General features: G+C 47.3%; 6 protein-coding genes across 6 annotated transcripts; 3 read left to right on the forward strand and 3 right to left on the reverse strand.

Moving 5' to 3' along the window:
• Window positions 1–93: 93 nt before the first annotated feature.
• On the reverse strand, window positions 94–690 carry MCYG_03458 (uncharacterized protein; the record flags this gene model as incomplete). Its single annotated transcript, XM_002847906.1, has 2 exons — window positions 94–255; window positions 487–690. 2 exons carry the CDS (start codon window positions 688–690, stop codon window positions 94–96), a joined length of 366 nt encoding a protein of 121 aa, XP_002847952.1.
• Window positions 691–3,234: 2,544 nt separating this feature from the next.
• MCYG_03459 (leucyl aminopeptidase) lies at window positions 3,235–4,474 on the forward strand (the record flags this gene model as incomplete). Its single annotated transcript, XM_002847907.1, has 3 exons — window positions 3,235–3,393; window positions 3,456–4,178; window positions 4,238–4,474. 3 exons carry the CDS (start codon window positions 3,235–3,237, stop codon window positions 4,472–4,474), a joined length of 1,119 nt encoding a protein of 372 aa, XP_002847953.1.
• Window positions 4,475–5,298: 824 nt separating this feature from the next.
• On the reverse strand, window positions 5,299–8,312 carry MCYG_03460 (endo-1,3-beta-glucanase; the record flags this gene model as incomplete). Its single annotated transcript, XM_002847908.1, has 6 exons — window positions 5,299–5,321; window positions 5,382–5,641; window positions 5,705–5,766; window positions 5,832–7,388; window positions 7,610–8,044; window positions 8,142–8,312. 6 exons carry the CDS (start codon window positions 8,310–8,312, stop codon window positions 5,299–5,301), a joined length of 2,508 nt encoding a protein of 835 aa, XP_002847954.1.
• A 1,942-nt stretch (window positions 8,313–10,254) lies between these two features.
• Window positions 10,255–13,245, reverse strand: MCYG_03461 (U3 small nucleolar RNA-associated protein 14; the record flags this gene model as incomplete). The annotated part of the gene is made up of 2 exons (XM_002847909.1): window positions 10,255–10,437; window positions 10,531–13,245. 2 exons carry the CDS (start codon window positions 13,243–13,245, stop codon window positions 10,255–10,257), a joined length of 2,898 nt encoding a protein of 965 aa, XP_002847955.1.
• A 277-nt stretch (window positions 13,246–13,522) lies between these two features.
• Window positions 13,523–13,994, forward strand: MCYG_03462 (MRP-L27 domain-containing protein; the record flags this gene model as incomplete). The annotated part of the gene is made up of 2 exons (XM_002847910.1): window positions 13,523–13,708; window positions 13,761–13,994. The coding sequence occupies 2 exons, from the start codon at window positions 13,523–13,525 to the stop codon at window positions 13,992–13,994; spliced, it is 420 nt and encodes a 139-aa protein (XP_002847956.1).
• A 745-nt stretch (window positions 13,995–14,739) lies between these two features.
• Window positions 14,740–18,642, forward strand: MCYG_03463 (IQ and HECT domain-containing protein; the record flags this gene model as incomplete). Its single annotated transcript, XM_002847911.1, has 4 exons — window positions 14,740–16,670; window positions 16,730–17,732; window positions 17,803–18,446; window positions 18,543–18,642. 4 exons carry the CDS (start codon window positions 14,740–14,742, stop codon window positions 18,640–18,642), a joined length of 3,678 nt encoding a protein of 1,225 aa, XP_002847957.1.
• Window positions 18,643–19,547: the final 905 nt, after the last annotated feature.

Below are 19,547 nucleotides of genomic sequence, written 5' to 3' on the forward strand. Positions count from 1 at the left end.
TGGCGCACGTAATGCTTTTGGAAGTCACAAGCTTTTCGCTGCATGGAGAGTGGCTTCATACTACCATCACCACGTCAACAGCCTTTCCTCCCTTTATTCGTATAATAAGAGTTGAAAAGTGGGAAATTTCGTCCACAAGCCACCAGCTGCTGTAATCTGCTGGGTGTTCATCCAGCCAGTATCCCTCGGGTCTTTGTGAAGGTATGGCGGGGCAGATACCCCCATCCCGTCATTTGACCAGGCTAAACTCAGGGTCTAGAAAGGATAAAGTGAGGGTAGGAATCGAGAACATGGTATTCTCTGGTTGCAAGTCTATTGGTGCATGGAATAGGTTATCAAGAACTTATAGTATGTGGGAAAGGTAAAATTTATAGCAATTAACAACACCAGGGTGATGTATACAACCTAGCCGGGGTGTTCACGCTTTGGCTTGGATGGATGGAGAAGAATCCTAAGCTCCTTATTTCCTTCCTGTGAGAAATCTACCTTTAGCGTTTTCAAGGATACTGCCTCTGGTCCTTGTAGAGAAATCAGCAATCCATCACACTGCCAATTATTGGCCATATGCCATTTTTCCGGTGGCTTTATATCATTCCTGGAAGATGTTTCCAACGTGGACAGGATGATAACCACCACGGCGGTATTCCTCAATAGACTAACGATATCATATATCAACCCCAATCGGTCCATTTTATTTGGGACTGCGTGAGGAATTCCACTGATGATTTAAGTGGGACTCATTTAACTGTGTAGTTAATTCAAAGCTACCGCCTCCTCCATATATTAAAATGGCGGCTTTGAGTGCTCTTTACAGGCCTGATGCCGTGAAATTCATGCGGTGACAGAAATATTGTAGACATAGGCCTTGCAATTCAACCGCGCACTCTTATTTAAGGTGACTCTTCGTTGAAACCAAACTAGAGGTTTACAGATCGCTCATACAGGTCTCTTGGATGACCCTGTTACTATCTTAGTTTACATTTCAAAAGTGATTCCATGAAAACCTTTGCATTGGCCTTGTCTTTTTATTCGTGGTTACCTTGCCAGCCACATATATCGGAAGATTGTTGGAGATGACCGGTGAAGTCGAAGCCTTTTGGATTTCTGTTGAGCGTATTGCAAACAGCCAACAAAACTTGAAGTGCTTCAAAGAAAACAAGGATTCGAATGGGATTGCTAGGGTAACGGAAAACCGTGGAGATACACCTCACCAGTAAATGTATGCACCCTGTGATTGTTGCTGCAAAACCTGGCGAAACCATTAACATTCTTGGATATTCAGCCGTTTGATATTTCTGTTGTGGTACTTCATAATTAGAGTATGATACTCAACAATGTGCAGGATAACTTTACCTTTGCGCTCCATCCGTATAAAACTCTAGCAAGGAAGGATATAGGTTGGTAATGAAAATTACATAATTCCAGCTGCATGGCATGACGCTGGTGGGTGGTTCAGGAGTGCTGAGACCATTCATTCGCTTCCAAAACACAATGTTTACATGTATTGGGAGATCAAGCTTAGTTTGGGATTTAGCTGTGTTCCGTTAATCTCCTTAGTTCCCAGCTCGTAAAACCTCGTGCCAGAGATCTAGCCCAGAATAGACTACATAGTTTAGATTAATGGATAAATGGCCAGGCGGAGTTTCGGGGTATGGGAAAACAGTTAACTGGGCATTTGTTCTGATCAACTTGGCAGCATTCCCACTTGGACCACGTAAAGATATGAAGGATCTGGCACAAAGAAGCAGGTTAATCCTCAGTTAGTTAGCCCTCCTTTTAGCTGGTCGAATTTTGCAGACGTATTGCAACATGTCTCGTCACAAACCATGGAGGCGATCAATTCAAGGCATTTTGAGGGTGCAAAAATAAACTTTAAATATAAGAACCTTATTCAAAGCCTCACGGATATTTATTATTCCGTTAAACATCACGTGCGCGAACATGTGGCCCCGACGTCATCCTCTTTATTACTCTCTTCTTGTTTCGTATGCTTCACAGATCCTGCAAGTTGAAGATATAACATTGATTTGTATCAAATATTTACGATTAACCCGCAGCAGTTTTATGGTAATAGTTTTTCTCTCTCACTGCGGAGTAACTGATCTTTCACTCTGTGGCTATGCTCGAGCTGGTTAGGACTACTTAAGGGCTCCTCCTGTTCCATATCACCGGATGATGGATTTCTTCCATTCACTCTTCCTCCGTTGACACTTTGATAATATAAAACATGCCCTAATGCGAGGATGTTTCTTCTGACATCACAGGGCTGTCAGGGCTAAAGACGGCTTCTCCAGGCGCCGATCAGCCTCGGCGTTTCATTTGTTAAACTTGGGCTCTCCCAGCAGTGTCTCCTGACGAGCATCAAGAATCTATTCATTCACAGTATACATGTCCATTCGGAAGACTTGCTGGCAGTCAGAATTTCTCGATCCCACGCGTCACACTGAATAATGCGCTCGAATACCCCGCCTCGGGAAGGCATTTGGCCTTCTGTGGGGAGATGCTGGGATTACATTTATATGGCCAGGGTCGGATATGGAGAAAGGCGAGCTTTCCGCTGCTGTTTCATGCCAGGGGCCCCGACCTTACCAGCATCATGCGTGAACAGACAATGAGAATCTTCTAACATGCTTCCATCCATTTCAATTTATATTACTGATCTTCCAAAAGGATGTGTTTCCGGGTGCCGAACCGGCACCCAATTCGGGAGTACTATGCATATAATACCTTGCCACATCCAGCCCAAGCCGAGCTTGTTTTTGCTATATGCCGCCTAATACTACCTATAGCACTGCATTGGTGATCTGTCAAAACCTGAGTGTGGCATCCCATAACCGATGCTTACATACTTTTCATATATGTGAGATATCTACTCTGTATTTACCCTGAGTATATATATATATAACCTTACATAATTGACATGCTGTTTGTTATCCCAGTCATATCTTTAGCGAGCAACCCTTGCGTTTCTGTCCAGTGTTTCCCTACTGGTGGTTACTAGCGGACATTGATCTTCTGCATGGATAATAATTATGGGTACTTTCCCCCAGATAACCATGCATCAGCCCACGCCGAGGCCCTTCTGGGAGGACTCCAGCTAGACGTTAATCTTCTAGGGAAAGATACTTAAATGCGTATCTTCCACTCCTATCGCTGATCTCTTCCTTCTTTCCCTCCCTCTGAGCAGCCAGCAAAGCCACTCTATTCAAAACATAATCTTCTTGCATTATCAAGATGAAGATCTCTACCCTTGCCGTGGTCTCTGCCTTTGCAGTCACTGCCATCGCTGGACCAGTTCGCCCTGATGGTATTGGAAGTGACAAGTACCTTATTGAGCTCGGCCCAGGAGAGACCCAATGGGTTACCAAAGACCAGAAACACCATATGAGAGCAGTATGGCCTCTATATACATATTAATGACAGAGAATCAAATTATACTAACTCTCTTACTTAAGGCTGGGAAAACCTTTATTGATATCACCGATGAGTTCGGCAGTGGCTTTACTACGACCGAGGTGGTTCCTGCAAACTACCCAAAGTCTGCTCGTCATGCTTCCCTTATCAAGCCCCTGATCGCAAACCTCTCCAAGGAGAACCTTATGCGCGATCTGACTACGCTGACGAAGTTCAACAACCGCTACTATGAGTCGGACACTGGTGTTGAATCTGCCACATGGATCCTGCAGCAGGTCCAAAAAATCATCAAAGATTCTGGAGTCAAGGGCGCCAAGGTAGAGAAATTCACGAATCAATTCAAGCAATTCAACATCATTGCTACCATTCCTGGATCCTCCAAGTCCACCGTCATCGTTGGTGCTCACCAAGACAGCATCAACTCAAAGAGCCCCATGAAAGGACGTGCCCCCGGAGCCGACGATAACGGAAGTGGAACTGTTGTTATCCTTGAAGCTTTCCGCAATATCCTGAAGTCTAAGGCTATCCAGGCTGCCAATGCTACCAACACCTTGGAGTTCCACTGGTATGCTGGTGAGGAGGGTGGCTTGCTAGGCTCTAACAACATCTTTAAGAAGTACAAGGCCGATGGTAGACAGGTCAAGGCCATGCTCAACCAGGATCTTACTGGCTTTACTAATAACGGCAAGCCTGAGCAACTCGGCCTCATCGCCGATAACACTAACCAGCAGCTGAATGAGTTCTGCAAGATGATTGTTAAGCAGGTAAGCCGCTATTCCTAGCATGCTTTATCTTAGCAACTGCTAATATCAGTTCTCTTCAGTACGCTTCGATCCCAATCGTTGAGGCAAAGTGCGGCTACGCCTGTTCTGACCATGCTTCCGCCCACCGAAATGGCTTCCCAGCATCTTTCGTTGCTGAGACTTCCTACCGAAACACCAACCCATACCTCCACACCGATGGCGATGTCATTGCCAACTTGAACTTTAACCACATGTTGGAGCATGCTAAGGTCGTTCTTGGATTCATGGGCGAGCTCGCCATGGCCCCCAACTTGTAAATGGTCTTTCCTTTACATCGAGACTGGCACACTTCTTTCAACTGCTAGCCTTTCGAAAGTTGTGACTTCTTCTTGGGCTATCAACGCCATAAAGGCGACGTGTGCTTGTGTACATAGGTTATTAGAATACGCAGTTATGTATATATGTCCGCATCAAACGTTATATTTTTATGTAGATGCAGCCTACACTATCCCTCATACACCTATATATAACATGGATGATATATAAGTATTCCCACAGAAGATCAACTCTTTCCCCAATAAGGATGATTGGTATGCTGCACCCCTGGCGCTAATCGAGGCTTTCAAGTCCCTGCAAACTAATATATAAGACTTATGCAAGGCTGAAAAATGATGGCCATGGAATCTTAATAACTTGCTGATAATATAGATCGGAGGTGCCAAATAATGACCTTTGTCTTTGAGGAAGCTTTGGCAAGATAACTCCTTTATATCAAAGATTATTTTTTTCTACTGGTACTTTAGATACGTTCTCAAATGAAGACATTTAAATCAAGAGTATTTCATTTCATCATATTGTCATCATGTAAGTTCTTTTAACGAAAGTATTGAAACAGAGCTAGAACATGCTCAAAAGAAATGACCGACGTTGCGAGGTGGTTATACACCATGCCTCGTAGATAAACACAAAAACAGAAAATATACTGTGGGTATATTTAGAGACTAAACCATCAAATCTGGATGGAGCTCTAATTCAATTCTAGAAGGACAACTGTTCGGTAATAAGCATGAATACTTGTACCGTAAGAGCAGTAAAAAAATCGTAAACCAATTTAGTTGGTCGAATGTGCAAGTTTGGGACATCACTTTGGTCCACCTCCGAGACCTGTAATAGTGCGTATGGTTAGAGACTGTGCTAGGGAACAACGTTGGCCGGGGGACTCACCTGCAGCATATGCAAGATACCAGATGCGACTGGCACCACCATCAATCGAAGCGAGGTCCAAGTTGGGCTGAGCGAAGTATTCCCAGGAGGCATTGGGATCAATCAGAGCCAAGTTGGCATAAAGAACTCCTTTCCATCCTCCCTGAACATTCGCTGCGGGAACGATTGCATTTGGCGCGAACATTTCATTCCACTCTTCTTTGACGAATGCTGCGCTTCGAGTATACGCGGAATTTGGAAGGAGTGGGAGCATGTGAATGCTGATGCCATTAGTGTCAGTGGTTGAAATGTTATCCAAAACAAGCGTATATGATTAGACTTACCCCTGAATGAATTCGAGGTTTGCTCCGAAATAGGTGGTATGGTCAATCTTGTTCTCGAACAACTAGAGAAAAGAAATTGCGGTTAGTGGTACTAGCCGAGGCCCTGTGAAGAGATTGAATAACATACAATTCCGGTGACTTTGTTGCTAATGAAGTTCGATGGCTGGTTGGAGTTGTCCTTCTTCATCAAGAAGTAGTTATTCAAAGATCTTGCCAGAATTCCAAGCATCAAGTTTCCTCGGGCTTCCATGCTCTTGTCCCCAGTGGTCTTTCCCCACATCTTGATAGCATACGCATACATGGTATCTTCAGAAGTGGATTCCTGGTCTTTACCATCAGCAGATTCGAAGAGTCCCTTAGCCCATGAGTGGCCGTGGTACCAGTCAAATGCACGGGAGAAGGGGAACATATCGTCGTTTTCGACGGAGTTTCCAGAGTCTCGAACAAGGATGTTAACGTAAGCCTTGTTGGCATCAAGCCAAGCAGGGTCCATCTTTCCAATGATGGCTGCAGCTAGGATGAAGTAGCCGTAATGGAAGTGGTGGTCATTGTAAAGGGTATTTCCAAAATCTAGGCCGGTATCACCATTCTGATAAGTGCCGGAGGAAACAACCCCTTTCCAAACAGTATCATAGACAAGGGGGATCTGTTGCTTGTTATCAACAAAACGACCAAAGGCAGCTTTTAGTTTGCTGAGAGGTCCCGAAGCCGTAGCCTTGTCTCCAACAAGCTCACTAATGGTGTAAATGGCACCAGCAAACTTGTTAAGCCCCTTACCGCTGAAGTACATGCTGTTGAGGTTTGTCTGTGAGTCAATATCCTGAGCCAGCTCGTTTCCAGCAACGGCTTTGATGGAGTTCTTCGCACCCTCAGAAAGAGTGGCTTGTGAGCCAGCGCCCGGCTTCCATGGTGCAAAGTCCATGGAGAGGGGGAGGTTGCTCTCAACCATCGTCCACGAGTCTCCAACACAAGCAGTAGACATGCCTTTGGTGGTAGTGCTGAGCTGGATGTTCTTCATGGTATTCTTGGTTGCACCATCGAAGGACTCCGTGTGGTGTGGCAGAGCATACATTATCAAAGGTGCACCCTTTCCTGCCTTCTCGAAGGCAAACTGGTAGGTGCCTGTGCCATCAGTTGTAACTGAGCCGGAGACTTTCAAGTTGGTGGCATAGGAGCCTGCGGACTTGTCATAGGCGGCTTCACCGTCACTTCCGGAGGGGTTCTTAGCCACTTGAATAACACCTTTGAAACCGCTAGGTCCTTTGATGAGCTTATTGTTCTCAAGATTCATTTTTGGATCAGAGCCGTTGTCAGGAGTGACGTAAAGAAGCCAGTCCTTGCCGTCCTCCAAAGTGATCTTGTACTTAAAGATGCCAGCACCTGGGGATCCAGCTGGCTCCATCTTTCGGAAAAGGACACCAGACTGAATGGCAGGCTGCAAGTTGTTGTAGATACCAGTGACGAACCCCATACCTTGAACCAACGGGAATGTGATGCATTGGCTGGCTCCGGCTGTAGGGCGAAGGATAACCTGAGCAGAAAATGCTTTGGGATTCGACACAGACAGGGTGGTCGATTCCATAAGCTCAGAAGCGGAGATGATCAGAGATTTAATGCCAACAGGGTTAATGTAATACCTAATAGGGTTTCCGGGGATGGTGCTGCTAGGCTCTCCATTCGCTCTCTGGGATGGCTCCACGTGAGATACAGATATGCCAAAGCTGGACGTATTTTTATCTCCCTTTGCCCAAAGAAGGGAGTAAGGATGGGAGAATGTTGTAGATGTCTGGCTACCAAGGAAGAAATTTGCGTAAAATTTGTTGGTTGAAATTGGACCAGAGGAGTTCTCCTTGATGGGTGTTAGTATTGTGAGAGAATGTCGTTGGTAGTATATCTGTTACTTACAATGTGGTTAGTTTTCACTGGATGGTCGCCCCTTGAGTTGATGTTGTTGGGAATGGGATCCTTCGCAATTGGCTGGAAGACATCCTGACCGGCTAGTTGTTCGACACCCATTGTTGCTGAAGGAGCGCTGGTTGTCGAAACGGTGCAGCAAGTAGATGTTGCAGTTGGTCCGGGGTCAGGGATGCTGGTGGAGTTGTCGTATTGATATTGGTTTGGAGCCGGAGACCTTTTATTTAAGGAGCCAAATTCTTTTGCAATGGGTATATGAGGAATTCCGTTACAAGGCTTGTTGCGATACCAGCAGGTCGACTTTTCCGCATTAAATCCAGCCTCGGGAATGTCTAGATGAGGATATGAGGGGTGAACAGCACCTGGCCGAGCACGGAAGGTTATGTATGAAATTTCAGTAGGGAATGGGATAATAGTAGGGTGCCCCTGAGGATCAGGAGGCGAGTACAAGTTCTTGAGTTTCAAACGTATTAATATCAAGCGTTGAAGAGAGATTTAGGATATTCGGAATCTGACAGCTTACCTCGTTCAATCCTCGCTGGGTCTTATATACTATAGGCTGTGGCCGTGCAGGCGTCTCCTGATCATTGGTAAGGACTGAATCAGCTTTTGAAGGAAAAGGGGCGGCATATGCGCTCTGGGTCAACAGAGACACCAGCAATGCCACCCCTGACAGTGTAGTATGCGACTTCATTTTGTGTTGATATGCAAAACAAAAAAAGGAGGGTTGGAATGAAAAAAGGATTGAATAAATAAACAAATTGTAGAGGTGTGTTGACACCGGTAGGGGGGATTCGGGATGAAAGGAATCGACGCAGCTACAAGGAAAACAGGGCAGGGCGAAACAGAGCAGCTCGGCTTCTTGATATACCACTGCATCTTGACGAAGTCTTGCGAGCAAATCCCCTCTGGATTACCGTGAACAAGTCTGCTGCTGAGGTGTGTATGGAGTAATCCGTTCATCTGGTCCAAAGACGACGAGGCACAACCCCCCTAGATGACCTCCCCACAATGCAGACGCAGCCCGCGCGTGGGGATAGAATGGCACACGAGGCATCAGACATCGTGGAAAAAAGTGCTCCTGAAGGTTTCATTGGAACAGAGTAGGGGAAGAGAAAAAGGGTATCATAGAATGCAGTGTCAGGCGGAGGAATAAGAACATGAAAGGGGGGCCGGCCGGAACGGTGTGAAGTCCAGAGGAATGACATGGCAACAGTCAGAAGTACATGGCACAGGTGTATAAAATAAAGTAGTCATAGGAGTGGAGCAGCAGAAAGGCATAAGCCGAGTGCAGGCGGCTCATATGAGCGCGATATATGCAAAGCATGGGGCCTAAGGAACTTACCTGCACTTTTACCTCTTGTAGTCCGGGAAAAAAACGTGGCAAGGAAGAGATCTAGCGTGACCCTCTAGGAATGCGAATATAGAGAGAGGAAGAGAAAGAAGAGGAGCGTGAGGAATATGTCCTTATGGCACTCCTATATATCACCCACGGCTGACCTTCTTCGCCTTTTTCCAAGGATGATGCGACGGGATCAACGGGAAACCGGGAAGCCGCAAGGGGGATGATGGCCTAGTGTTTTTTCCTCCCAGGAAAAAAAAAAAAACAGCGGGAGCTAAAGTAAGTTGGGTGCGAATCCTTGTGATACCGAAGACTGGAGGTAACAGCATGGAACTTGATAGCCTTCGTTGCGGCGGCTGAATCTACTGGTGGTGATGAAAAAAACCGTCGTTCATTATGCTAAGTTGGTGTTTTTTTTTTCCGAGATAATAAAATGGAGATATTTCTCCCCACACCTCCTCGGTGAAAAAGGCATCGCGGTGGATTCGGTGGGCGAAAAGCAACAGGCTTGATCGTTTTCCGTGCTCTGGGAAGCACATAGTAATGGGGATGTTGTCGTGACATCTGTTAGCAGTTATGTCTGCGGCTGGAGAAGAATCAATAACCACCACAGCTTCAAGTCGATAAATCTGGGAAATTAACAAAAAAGAAAGAACACAAACCACTCGATCGGCATGGCCACAAGGTGTTCGATCTCCTGATGGTGGCAACCACTCCATGTCTTTTTCCCGTTCTATGTAGCTGCGAAGCCACGATATTCGTCCAAACGTCCATCAGCTGATAGAGTCACCGAGTTGCTGCCAACGCTACGGCTTGCTCGAGGACGGGTTACACAGTCAAGACCTGTTGGATGCAAGGGAGGAATCGTGAGTGCCCCAGGAGACATAGTTGACATCGACTATGACGTTCGCTGGCAGCCAGGCGTTGTCTATGGCCTGTTGGATGGGAAGAAGATCCGTTGTCAGGTACTACTTTTGGCGTACTGTGAGCCGGGGCAGTCTCTGGTGGGTGTTACAGAAGACTGCTGTGCATCTTCATCTGCTTCTGCTTCTGCTTCTTCTCTCCTTTTGCTATTAGGTGAAAACCCCCACGGAAGGTCTAAACGTTAGGATATTGCTTGCATATCGCATGTAAGTAAGTGGCGGTTGAAAAGAAAAAAAAGGGCGAGCTTGTCGATTATTCATTTCTATGGCTCGTCACACGCTGAAGCCGAACAAGGGAGTGGGATGAGCTGGATCTCCAAGTCTCTCCCAAGGGCCTGGCTGAGTAAAAGTATACGATAGACAAGTGATATTTACAATGTAGGTCGCTGGATTGGCTTGATAACCCCCTGTTTAATCATCACGCGAGGCTTGGTTGCGGTTTGGAAGGTTGACTTGGTCGTCCATTCGGGGCCAATAGGCAGCCGCAACGACCGTTCGTACTGCTGCTTGGACTCGAAGGGATGCGGAAGCTGGGAAGCAAGATACTTGTTGTTCTGGTAGGTAAAAAGAAACGAGTCAGAACTTGCTTTGTTTTTTTGGTTCTTTTATATTTGGGCTGGGTTTGGGGGAAGTTGTTGTATCCTTACCTTCTTCACTTGTTTCTCATTAATGATGACCCGGTCAAGTTTCGCGTCCTTTCGTTTCTCTGCACTGATTCCTTCGATGGTGGTGAACGTTCGTTTGACCTGCTTCTTCTCTGACCGGCTGAGTCCAGCGCCAGCCCAGCTGCCCCATCCCGGTAGTGTGTCTTCAACCACTCTGTCGCCCTCCTCTTCGACAGTTTGCTTTTTCTCCTTGTTAAACGTCTCTAGGACTTCGTCGCCGGCGAACGCTCTCTTGATTAACTCTTCGTTTTTAAGCAGAACGGGCATGTTGGGTTCATCCTCGTCGCCAGATCGTTCGTCATCGCTCACATGCTGGGTGGCAACTTTCACTGGACCGCCTCGACGTTTCTTCTTGGAGCTTGGCTGATCCCTTTCCAGAGGAATGACTGACCCGGAATTCTCGATTAAGCTGACGTCTGCAGCGGCAACTCCTTTCTTTGACCGCGATTTCTTGGAGGTTTCCGTTAGCCAAGGATTCTCATTCCCTTCCGTAGACGGCGTCTTGGTAGGGTCTAGAGTATGGCGTTTATTCTTTAAGGGCTCCACTCTAGACTTCTTCTCCTTCGACTCAGAGGAAACACGGATTTCAATGTCGGAGTCTGAACCGGAAGCATCTTCCTCATTCCTCGATTTTGCTTCTTGTGACATGTTCACGGAAGGCTTATTAGATGATTTTGTGCTCTGTGTACCGAACTTTCGACGGCCAACGTCCTCCTGCAAATCCTCTTCCGAACCAGACTCTTCTTCGCCGTTGAGTTGGCGTTTAATCTGCCGTAGCTCACGGTCATTCTCTTCTTTCCGTGCAGCTTCAGCGTTCTGCATGAACTTCATAGAAAGTAACCCGGAATACGGTCCTGATTCCTGAGAACCGTCCTTCCCATCACCACCGAGCTTGTCTACTTTTTTTCTCAGCCTGAACCCTTCCATATCTGAACCGCTGTCGTCTTCATCTTCGGAGCTTGATGATAGGTACTCATCGCCATCAACGACGCGTTTCCCTTGGATTCGCTTCTGCAACTCTTCTTCTCTCCTTGCCAAATCTGCCATTTCCGTCCTGGCGTCTTCGTCCCACGCTGTTCGGCCAGTCTGCTTCATGCTCTTGGCCCATTTGCTGTCCTTGTGTTTTGAGCTCATCCTTGCTTCCGCACGTATTCTATCGTTACGCTCTCGATTTTCCTCTTCCATGTCTATCCCTGCAGCTGCAAGTGCTTCATGCTCCATCTTCTCTAGTTTTTCTCGCTCTTTTCGGTGAACGCGGCGATATGCCTTACTTTTGATCTTCTTGATTCGCTTTGCCCGAATTTCTTCGCGGAAGAGCAGGTCTCTTTGCTTACGGAGTTCTGCACGGCGGGCCTGGATTTCTTCAATAGAAATTTTCTTTGCCTGGAGCTCCTCGAATTCCTGTATTTTATCTTCCGCGGTTCCGTCTTTCGAGTCCGCCAAACCACTCTCTACCAGTATATTTTGTATGGCAGTTTCTAGGTTGGTTCTAGGCTTGGAGTCTACAACCTTGGAGGGCTGCAGAGCATCCGGCTCTGCGAGAGGGAAGGACAGGTGCTCCGCTCGTCTGTTAGCTTTCACGGTCTCTATCCACCTAGCTAGGGTTTCCTTGCTCTTTTCGTAAGCGGCTGCTCGATCAAGCCTGTCTTGCTGCCGTTTCGGAAGGGGAACGTCTAGTTTCCCAGGAATACCAGCGTTGCCTTTCGTAGACGAATCATCTTCAATATGTTTCAGTGCACCTTTCATGCGGGAGTCTGATATGCTGGGCATCAAATCTGCTACCGTAAGTTTTCGACTCGGGGCTAGCCCAAATTCTGTAGGATCTCCTCCAGGAAGGGTCGTCTTTGGCCTTGAAGATGTAGCAGAGGCAGAATCCTGCCCCAGAGAGGTAACAAATCTTTGGAGCTTGGTGAGGCCTTGTTTCGTTTCTCCCTCATTATCGGATATAGACAGCTCAGAGGTATCGGACTCCCCGTCATCCTCACTTTCCTCCTCATTGCTTGATCCGGCAGACGAGAGGTCATCGTCGTCGCCAGACATAGAATTAGCCTTGCCTTCTTTCTCTTTGGAAGTTTTCTTAGACGCTTCGGTCTCGGGTTCTGTCTCCATGTCCCAGGCTGTTGCGAGATCGACCGCATCCTCGCCAAGGTCATCTTCTTCGTCTTCTCCCTCTTCATCAGATATGCTGTCAAACTCTTCATTGAGCAGATCATCTTCCTCTCCTTCAGATTGGTCAACCTTGGTTTTGCGCTTTTGAGCCTGGACAGCTTTTTTGCCTTTCTTCTGCATCGTCGAACTGCCACGGAACGTAAAACCTTCGAATCTTTCCTCGTCACTCTCCCCCATAGCTTCATCACTGTCGATATCACTATCATTGTCACTATCGACGGTTCCTATCCTCCACTCATTGCCGTCGCTGTCGCTACCTCCATCTTCCGATTCGTCTTGATCCTGACCTCTTCGCGGCCGCTTTGACCGACCGGTATCTTCATCATCGTCACCATCATCTATCACGCGCTTTCGTGTAGGCTGGCTAAACTCATCGTCGCCAAGTCGGTGTCTTCGGATTTTTGTCTTTGTGGGATATTGCTTCTCTGCTGTGGCTAGGGCATTCAAATTATTTTTCGGCCTTCTTTTCGCAGCAGGTTTGGGCCGCTTTTCCTGAGGCTTAAGGATATTCGATTTTCGGCCAGACATTGTTGCAACAGCGATTAACAACTGAAGAATCCCAAGCTGTCGCTACAACAAACCGTTCAACTTATCTTTTCTAGCAATATTTTTTTAAAGTGGGTCTGCGGCACTTTTTTTAGGCGTCAAAAAGCCGCGCGCTTATTGGGCTTTCAGTTGGAAAAAGGGAAAAAGCTTTCCTTCACCTATCATACAACGACAATTCGACAGTCAACAACCAGCGAGAGCAGAGAAGAAGAGAGTCTCGTTTCTTGAAACGCATGCGATCTACTATTCTTGATTAGCCATGTTCAGACCTACGCAGTGCATGCAGGCTCGCCTGCGATTGACTACAAAGCAAGTCGGCCCAGGTTATTACAAGGGAAACCGAACAGGTTCAATGGGTCACTTCGGTCGTAAGAAGGGAGTGTACATAATCGACTGGGAAAAGGTCCGTACTTATGTAGTACCAGAGGGGCTCGCAGAATTCAAGGTCAGCAAATTTCTCCCATGAGTGTACAATTATGGAAACTCACCAAAATTAGCTCACTCCTTTTGTAACGAAACGAATGGAACCGACGAGGACGTTATACACAAAAACAATTGATCACGGCGACAAGGAGGCGACATACCCTCGAGGATACACTGGCAAAGATTTCTTGAAGGAGTGGAGCGAAGAGAACGAGGCCGAGGTCGACGAGCTGAGGTTGCGCCAGGAAGAAATCGACGCTAATCAACAGCCAACCGAGACACAGACTACTAAGAACGAGAAAGAATAATTCTATTGCATCTCATTGACCGGATCCCTTTGTTCTACTCGCCGTATACTTCACCTTGGCCTTCGAACGTAAACGATTCGGCCCTGATGAACAGGATGGATTAGGGGCACCAGAACTTGGGCACTGTACATTACATGTATCTTTCGGCGACGCCCTCTCGGCTGAAAAGATGGTGGAGCACTATAACTGGAGTTTATGGAATATTTTGAGGCGTTTTGCTGGCTTGTATGATTTGACACAATTTATGCCGCTACATATACACTTAGAGGTTTTGATTATGACAAAACATAACTATAACCATATTTTTCATGCCTAATCCTAAGACGAAAAACTGTTCCTCCAGATCTTCAGATAGAAGCCTCTAGATATGCGAACGCAGCTCATAATGTGAATAACCAAAACGTCGCTGTGGCAATCCATGTGCAGTAAAAAAACGTTCCCAGCTCCGGAACATCAACTAGACCGAAGCATCAAAAACGGCGGTACTTCAGAATATATACATCACCATCACACATCACGGAGGAAGCAAGCTAGAGGGAGGAAGAGAGATACAAAAGTTGCAATGACTTGATCGACAGGCGCACTATTCCTATATTCGTGGCCAACTCTCAGAGGTTTCGCTCGCCGTGCCGTTAGGGCTGTTCATTGGGGCAGCTTCATCACCACTGAGTTCCCACCAACACGATGCTATCTACCTTGTCTGAAGTTAACATAGACATATACTGCCTACAAAGCACTTTCCATCATGTTTCCGTCCTTCACAGGCAATACTCGTCGGCCTCGACAGGTCAACCTCTCAACCCGCTCTACAAACCCCTTTTCTGGCCCTCCTCCGAAGCGTCAACACCCCTCCGGCCAAGGCCCTCAGGCAACACTCGCCAATGCACAGCAGGAGAGAGCACAACGGCAGCTAGAAAGGGAACGCCTAAACTCGAGCCGGACGATCCAGAGGGCATGGCGAGGGTATAGGAGCAGAAAGGCAACATGGAGTATATGGCGCAACAACTGGGACGAGCATGAGAAGGCTCGAGGACTAGGATACCACACAGCTACGGAACTGCAAGGCAGTGCATATTCGAGCAGCTTGGAGTGTGCAAAGCAGCTACAGCTTCTTCTACAGTTTATCCAGACTACAAGCCAAGAAGATGCTGCGAGGCTTGTGTACTTTTCTAAATGCCTTCAACGAACGGTGGAGAGTACGTCGCTGTCAACAGAGGGAGAATGGACGGCCATGCTCTCGCGTTTGGTGGCGACAACGCTGGATATTCTCAAAGCTTCATGTCATTCCAGCTCGATATCCTACTCAATAGATGACCTACTACAGCTTCTGGTCTTCCTTACGAGGCTGATACCGAAACAGATGGCGCGTCAAGCGCGTAAGTACTATGATGTCATGGCAAAGCTCACCACACGCTTATCGCTAGCTTCAAGCCAAAGGAATATGGACCTCAGTAGAGATGGCCTTGTGGAGGCTATCCTCAGCCTTTTACAGCCAATAACTTCGGAAACGCTCATTGTATATGAGTGGTTTGCCCGGACGTACCTTACAATTCCTTCTCTCCAAAACCACCTTGGAACCATCAGTGACCTAGCGGCACGGGTGAATTACAAGCTACTAGCGTCCGTCATAAGCACCAACCTTCTGTCATCTCAGTCCTTTCTCCATGCAGAGCAGGTTGAACCTCGAACCTGGCTACTGGCATATTTCATCTACTTTCACAGGCATGCTCTAGGGGAGCAAGCTTTAAACCAGACACCTGAGGTACTATTTGTTAAAGTAGTCTCTCAGCTTCTAGGCTCTGCGGCAACACATGTCTCGCAGAGGCTCGATTTAGATGACTTCGGAGATGGTCAACCTTCTCAGGAGCTAAAGCCTTTACCGCCCTTTGTAAGGAGTGAGATTTTGACATTGGTTAACCAAAATAGCATTACCCACCTCTTGTCTCTAGCTGGGAAAGGACAGGTAGCAGAGAATGATGTACGACAGACCAGAGAAGACGACGCGAAAAGTCTTGCCACATACGCCTTGACTCTGCTAAGGATATTTCCTAAACGAGGAGACGAGATACGTATGTGGCTTTACCTTGGCTCAGCATCGACATATGAGGATACAGGATCGACGACATCCAAGTTACCCGCCATTAAATATTTTTGGCAAGCATCGAGGACAACAAACGTTTATCACAACGTATCACACAACCCTAACGATATCATCGACATGCTTCTTCCTCCTACCAGTGGAGAGAATAAACAGGCTCAGCAAGAACGGGGCGACCAAGAACAACAGTGGACGGTCATACTCATCTTCCTGGAACTCTATACCTTCCTTTTGAAAGTCTTAGATGACGATGAGTTCTTTTCTGGGAATAGTGACAACAAATACACGTCCTGGACAAAGGAGAGTGCCCTTGCTCTGGAAGACGTTAAAGAGTTGACCGTATTTTTGACAAACCTTGCATTCACCCTTTACTGGAATTCGTCCACTTTAGCTGCAGCAGAAGCCACCGAAAGGACATTCGAAATGCGAGATTACTTTAGTGTATCTGGACCGCGCGAGCCGAATCAACCAGCCCCTCGAAAACCACGAAGTAAAAATTTGGGAGGTGCCACTGGAATTCCCCTTCACTATTTCAAGGGTCTAGTGACGGGATTGTTGCGGATGATACACGAACGAGAGTAAGCCTGTTCCACACATATTCTTGCAAAGATGTATCGTTAACTTACCGAATACACAGCTCGAGGCGCAGATTTTTGCCCGATGGCCATTGGCTCATGACCAACCGGTTTGACATGGCTGGGTTTATTCCTACCGTGGTGGCAGAGGAAGAAAACAGGCACCAGCTCCAAGATGACGATGAGGAGAGTGAGCCAGAGGACGAGGCTATGGAGGATGCCCTTCACTCGTCACTGGGATTGGTGGGGACTAGCAGAGAGCAAAACATCCGCCGGATGGAAATACTAAGAAGGCGACAGCAACAGGCCTCCAGGCGAAAAGAATTAGAAGCTGTGGCACCGCGCCTGGAGATCCTTCGAAACATGCCCTTTTCCATACCATTTACGACGAGGGTCCAAATCTTCCGAGAGTTTATATACAGGGATCAAGTACGCAGGAGAAAAGGAAACGTGGATCCGGATGCGTGGAGGCTGTCTCTTATCCACGGAGCTACAGATGGAATTGCCATGGCACGAGAGATCATGAGCAAACACCATGCGGACATACGACGAGAGAATCTTTTTGAGGATGCGTTTGAGCAATTTTACCCGCTTGGGGAAGCGTTTAAGGAACCCATCCAGATCACATTTATCGACAAGTTTGACACCGTTGAAGCTGGAATTGACGGCGGCGGCGTCACCAAGGAGTTTCTGACAAGCATTATAAACGATGCATTTAACCCCTCCGGAACACTAAGCATGTTTGCGGAGAATGATGAGCACTTGCTTTATCCCAATCCCGCGTCAGTCGAGCAGCAAAAGTCCCAGCTTCGTGAAGCCGGGATCGCTGAGCGGAGTCCAGAATGGAACGAGCACATACGAGAACTGCTGAAACGATATGAGTTCCTGGGGCGTATTATCGGAAAGTGCCTTTACGAAGGCATACTGGTGGACGTTAGCTTTGCTGGCTTCTTCCTGCTAAAGTGGGCTCTGACTGGGGGTACCGGTTCTGCTTCAAGGGAATCAGCTTACCGGGCAAATCTAAACGACGTTCAGGATTTGGACAAGAGTTTGTACCAAGGACTGGTGAGTGGTTCCTCTCTCTTTTTTTTTTTTTTTTTGGCTCATGTTACTGCGGCTAACATTGCAGGTATAGCTACAACTCAAGAACTATCCCGGAAACGTGGAAGATTTCGCACTAAATTTCACCGTGACCGACACGGTATCACTGCCGGACGAGAGAGGCAAGGAGAAGACACAGACGATAACGCGGGAGCTAAAGCCAGGCGGTTCCAACATCCCTGTCACGAACCAGAACAGGCTGGTGTACATCTCGTACATTGCCCGCCATCGACTCCAGCTGCAGCCCTACCTCCAAACGCAGGCCTTCCTCCAGGGCCTAGGCCAAATTATCCAGCCGTCCTGGCTGTCCATGTTCAACCAAGGCGAGTTGCAACGTCTTGTCGGGGGAGACGCGGTCGAGATCGACGTAAACGACCTCCGACGCAACACCGTTTACAGCGGCGTCTATGTCCTGGGAGACGACCAGCAGGACCACCCCACTATAAAGCTGTTCTGGGAAGTCCTCGAGGCGATGCCTAATACAGATAGGCAGAAGGTACTAAAATTCGTCACCTCGACGCCGCGTGCTCCCCTGCTGGGATTCAGTCACTTGAACCCGCGGTTCAGCATCCGAGACTCCAGCTCCGACGAGGAACGACTGCCCAGTGCCAGCACCTGTGCCAACCTCTTGAAGCTTCCTCTGTACACGAACGCACATACCCTCCGGGAGAAGCTGATGTATGCGGTGAATTCAGGGGCTGGGTTTGACCTCAGCTGACGGGCCCTCTCTGCCATGCAGAACCGCATTCTGTGGGTGTTTATATGTTGTATTAGCATGATTCCGTCTTCATCTGTAGACCTAATAGCATTGAGCAAGATCTCGCCCATCCATCTTGATACCTCCATAGCCAACACCGCCTCCAACAGCCACTAGTCAAGCCATCGTCCATAACATCATCGATCTCCCCTTCTCATCCCGTCTTTTCTCCTTCTCACCATCGACTTGCTTAGTCATCAGCTTAGTCATCGTAAACCTACAAATAAAAAAAGAGCTTTTTTTTTCACTTTTTTTTCACACCAAAAAAAAAAAAAACCGTCTTTAACTTTTCTTTTTTTTCTTTTCCTTCACTTTCTTCTTCTTCTTTCTTCGCACCACCAAATTATCCAAAAAATAAAAAAAAAAAAATAAAGACACACTTCTTGTGCTTCCTTCAGGCTGTTGATTGATATCTTTCGACCTTTCTGAAACACCTTCGAGTGTTCTCTTTCTTTTGCCCCATTCCCCTTTCAGAAAACTACTCGTAAAGCCTGAAAAAGATCAAGCATCGTCACCATCTTCGAGGTTCGCCTGGTGAGTTTTTCCCTTGGAAGGCTTTTTCCCCCTTCTTCTACCCTTGGAACACACGAGGAATCATCGGATATCACGTCCTTTGGGCTCCTGCTGCCGTCCTGCCATTGATCTGCTGGCCGTTCGAGAGAGAGGCGTTTGGTCGTTGTCGTTGCTGCTGGCTCATAAAAAGCTGCTGCACACCGCACACTTTTAACCCCCAAGTTTACCTTAATTTTTTCTCTCTCCCACTGCTTGTCAATTCACTCCTCAGCGTCTTCTCACGTCTCGCCCTTCCGTTTCGCTCTTGCAAAGCACCTGGCCTGCTGCTGGAATTTGTACCCTGTCTGGCTCGAATTATAAACCTCGCGGTGCCCCTCCTTTATGAAGTTCCGTGGTTATCATTTTGAAGCTGTCCTGCTGTCCTGTGCTGACCTTTGAGAACGATAAACAACCAGATTTACAAGCGACCAGTATCCCAAAAAAAAAAAATCCAAAAAAAAAAAACACGG

The sequence above is a fragment of the Microsporum canis genome, genomic scaffold (assembly GCF_000151145.1).
Source record: "Microsporum canis CBS 113480 supercont1.3 genomic scaffold, whole genome shotgun sequence".
Lineage (NCBI taxonomy): Eukaryota > Fungi > Ascomycota > Eurotiomycetes > Onygenales > Arthrodermataceae > Microsporum > Microsporum canis.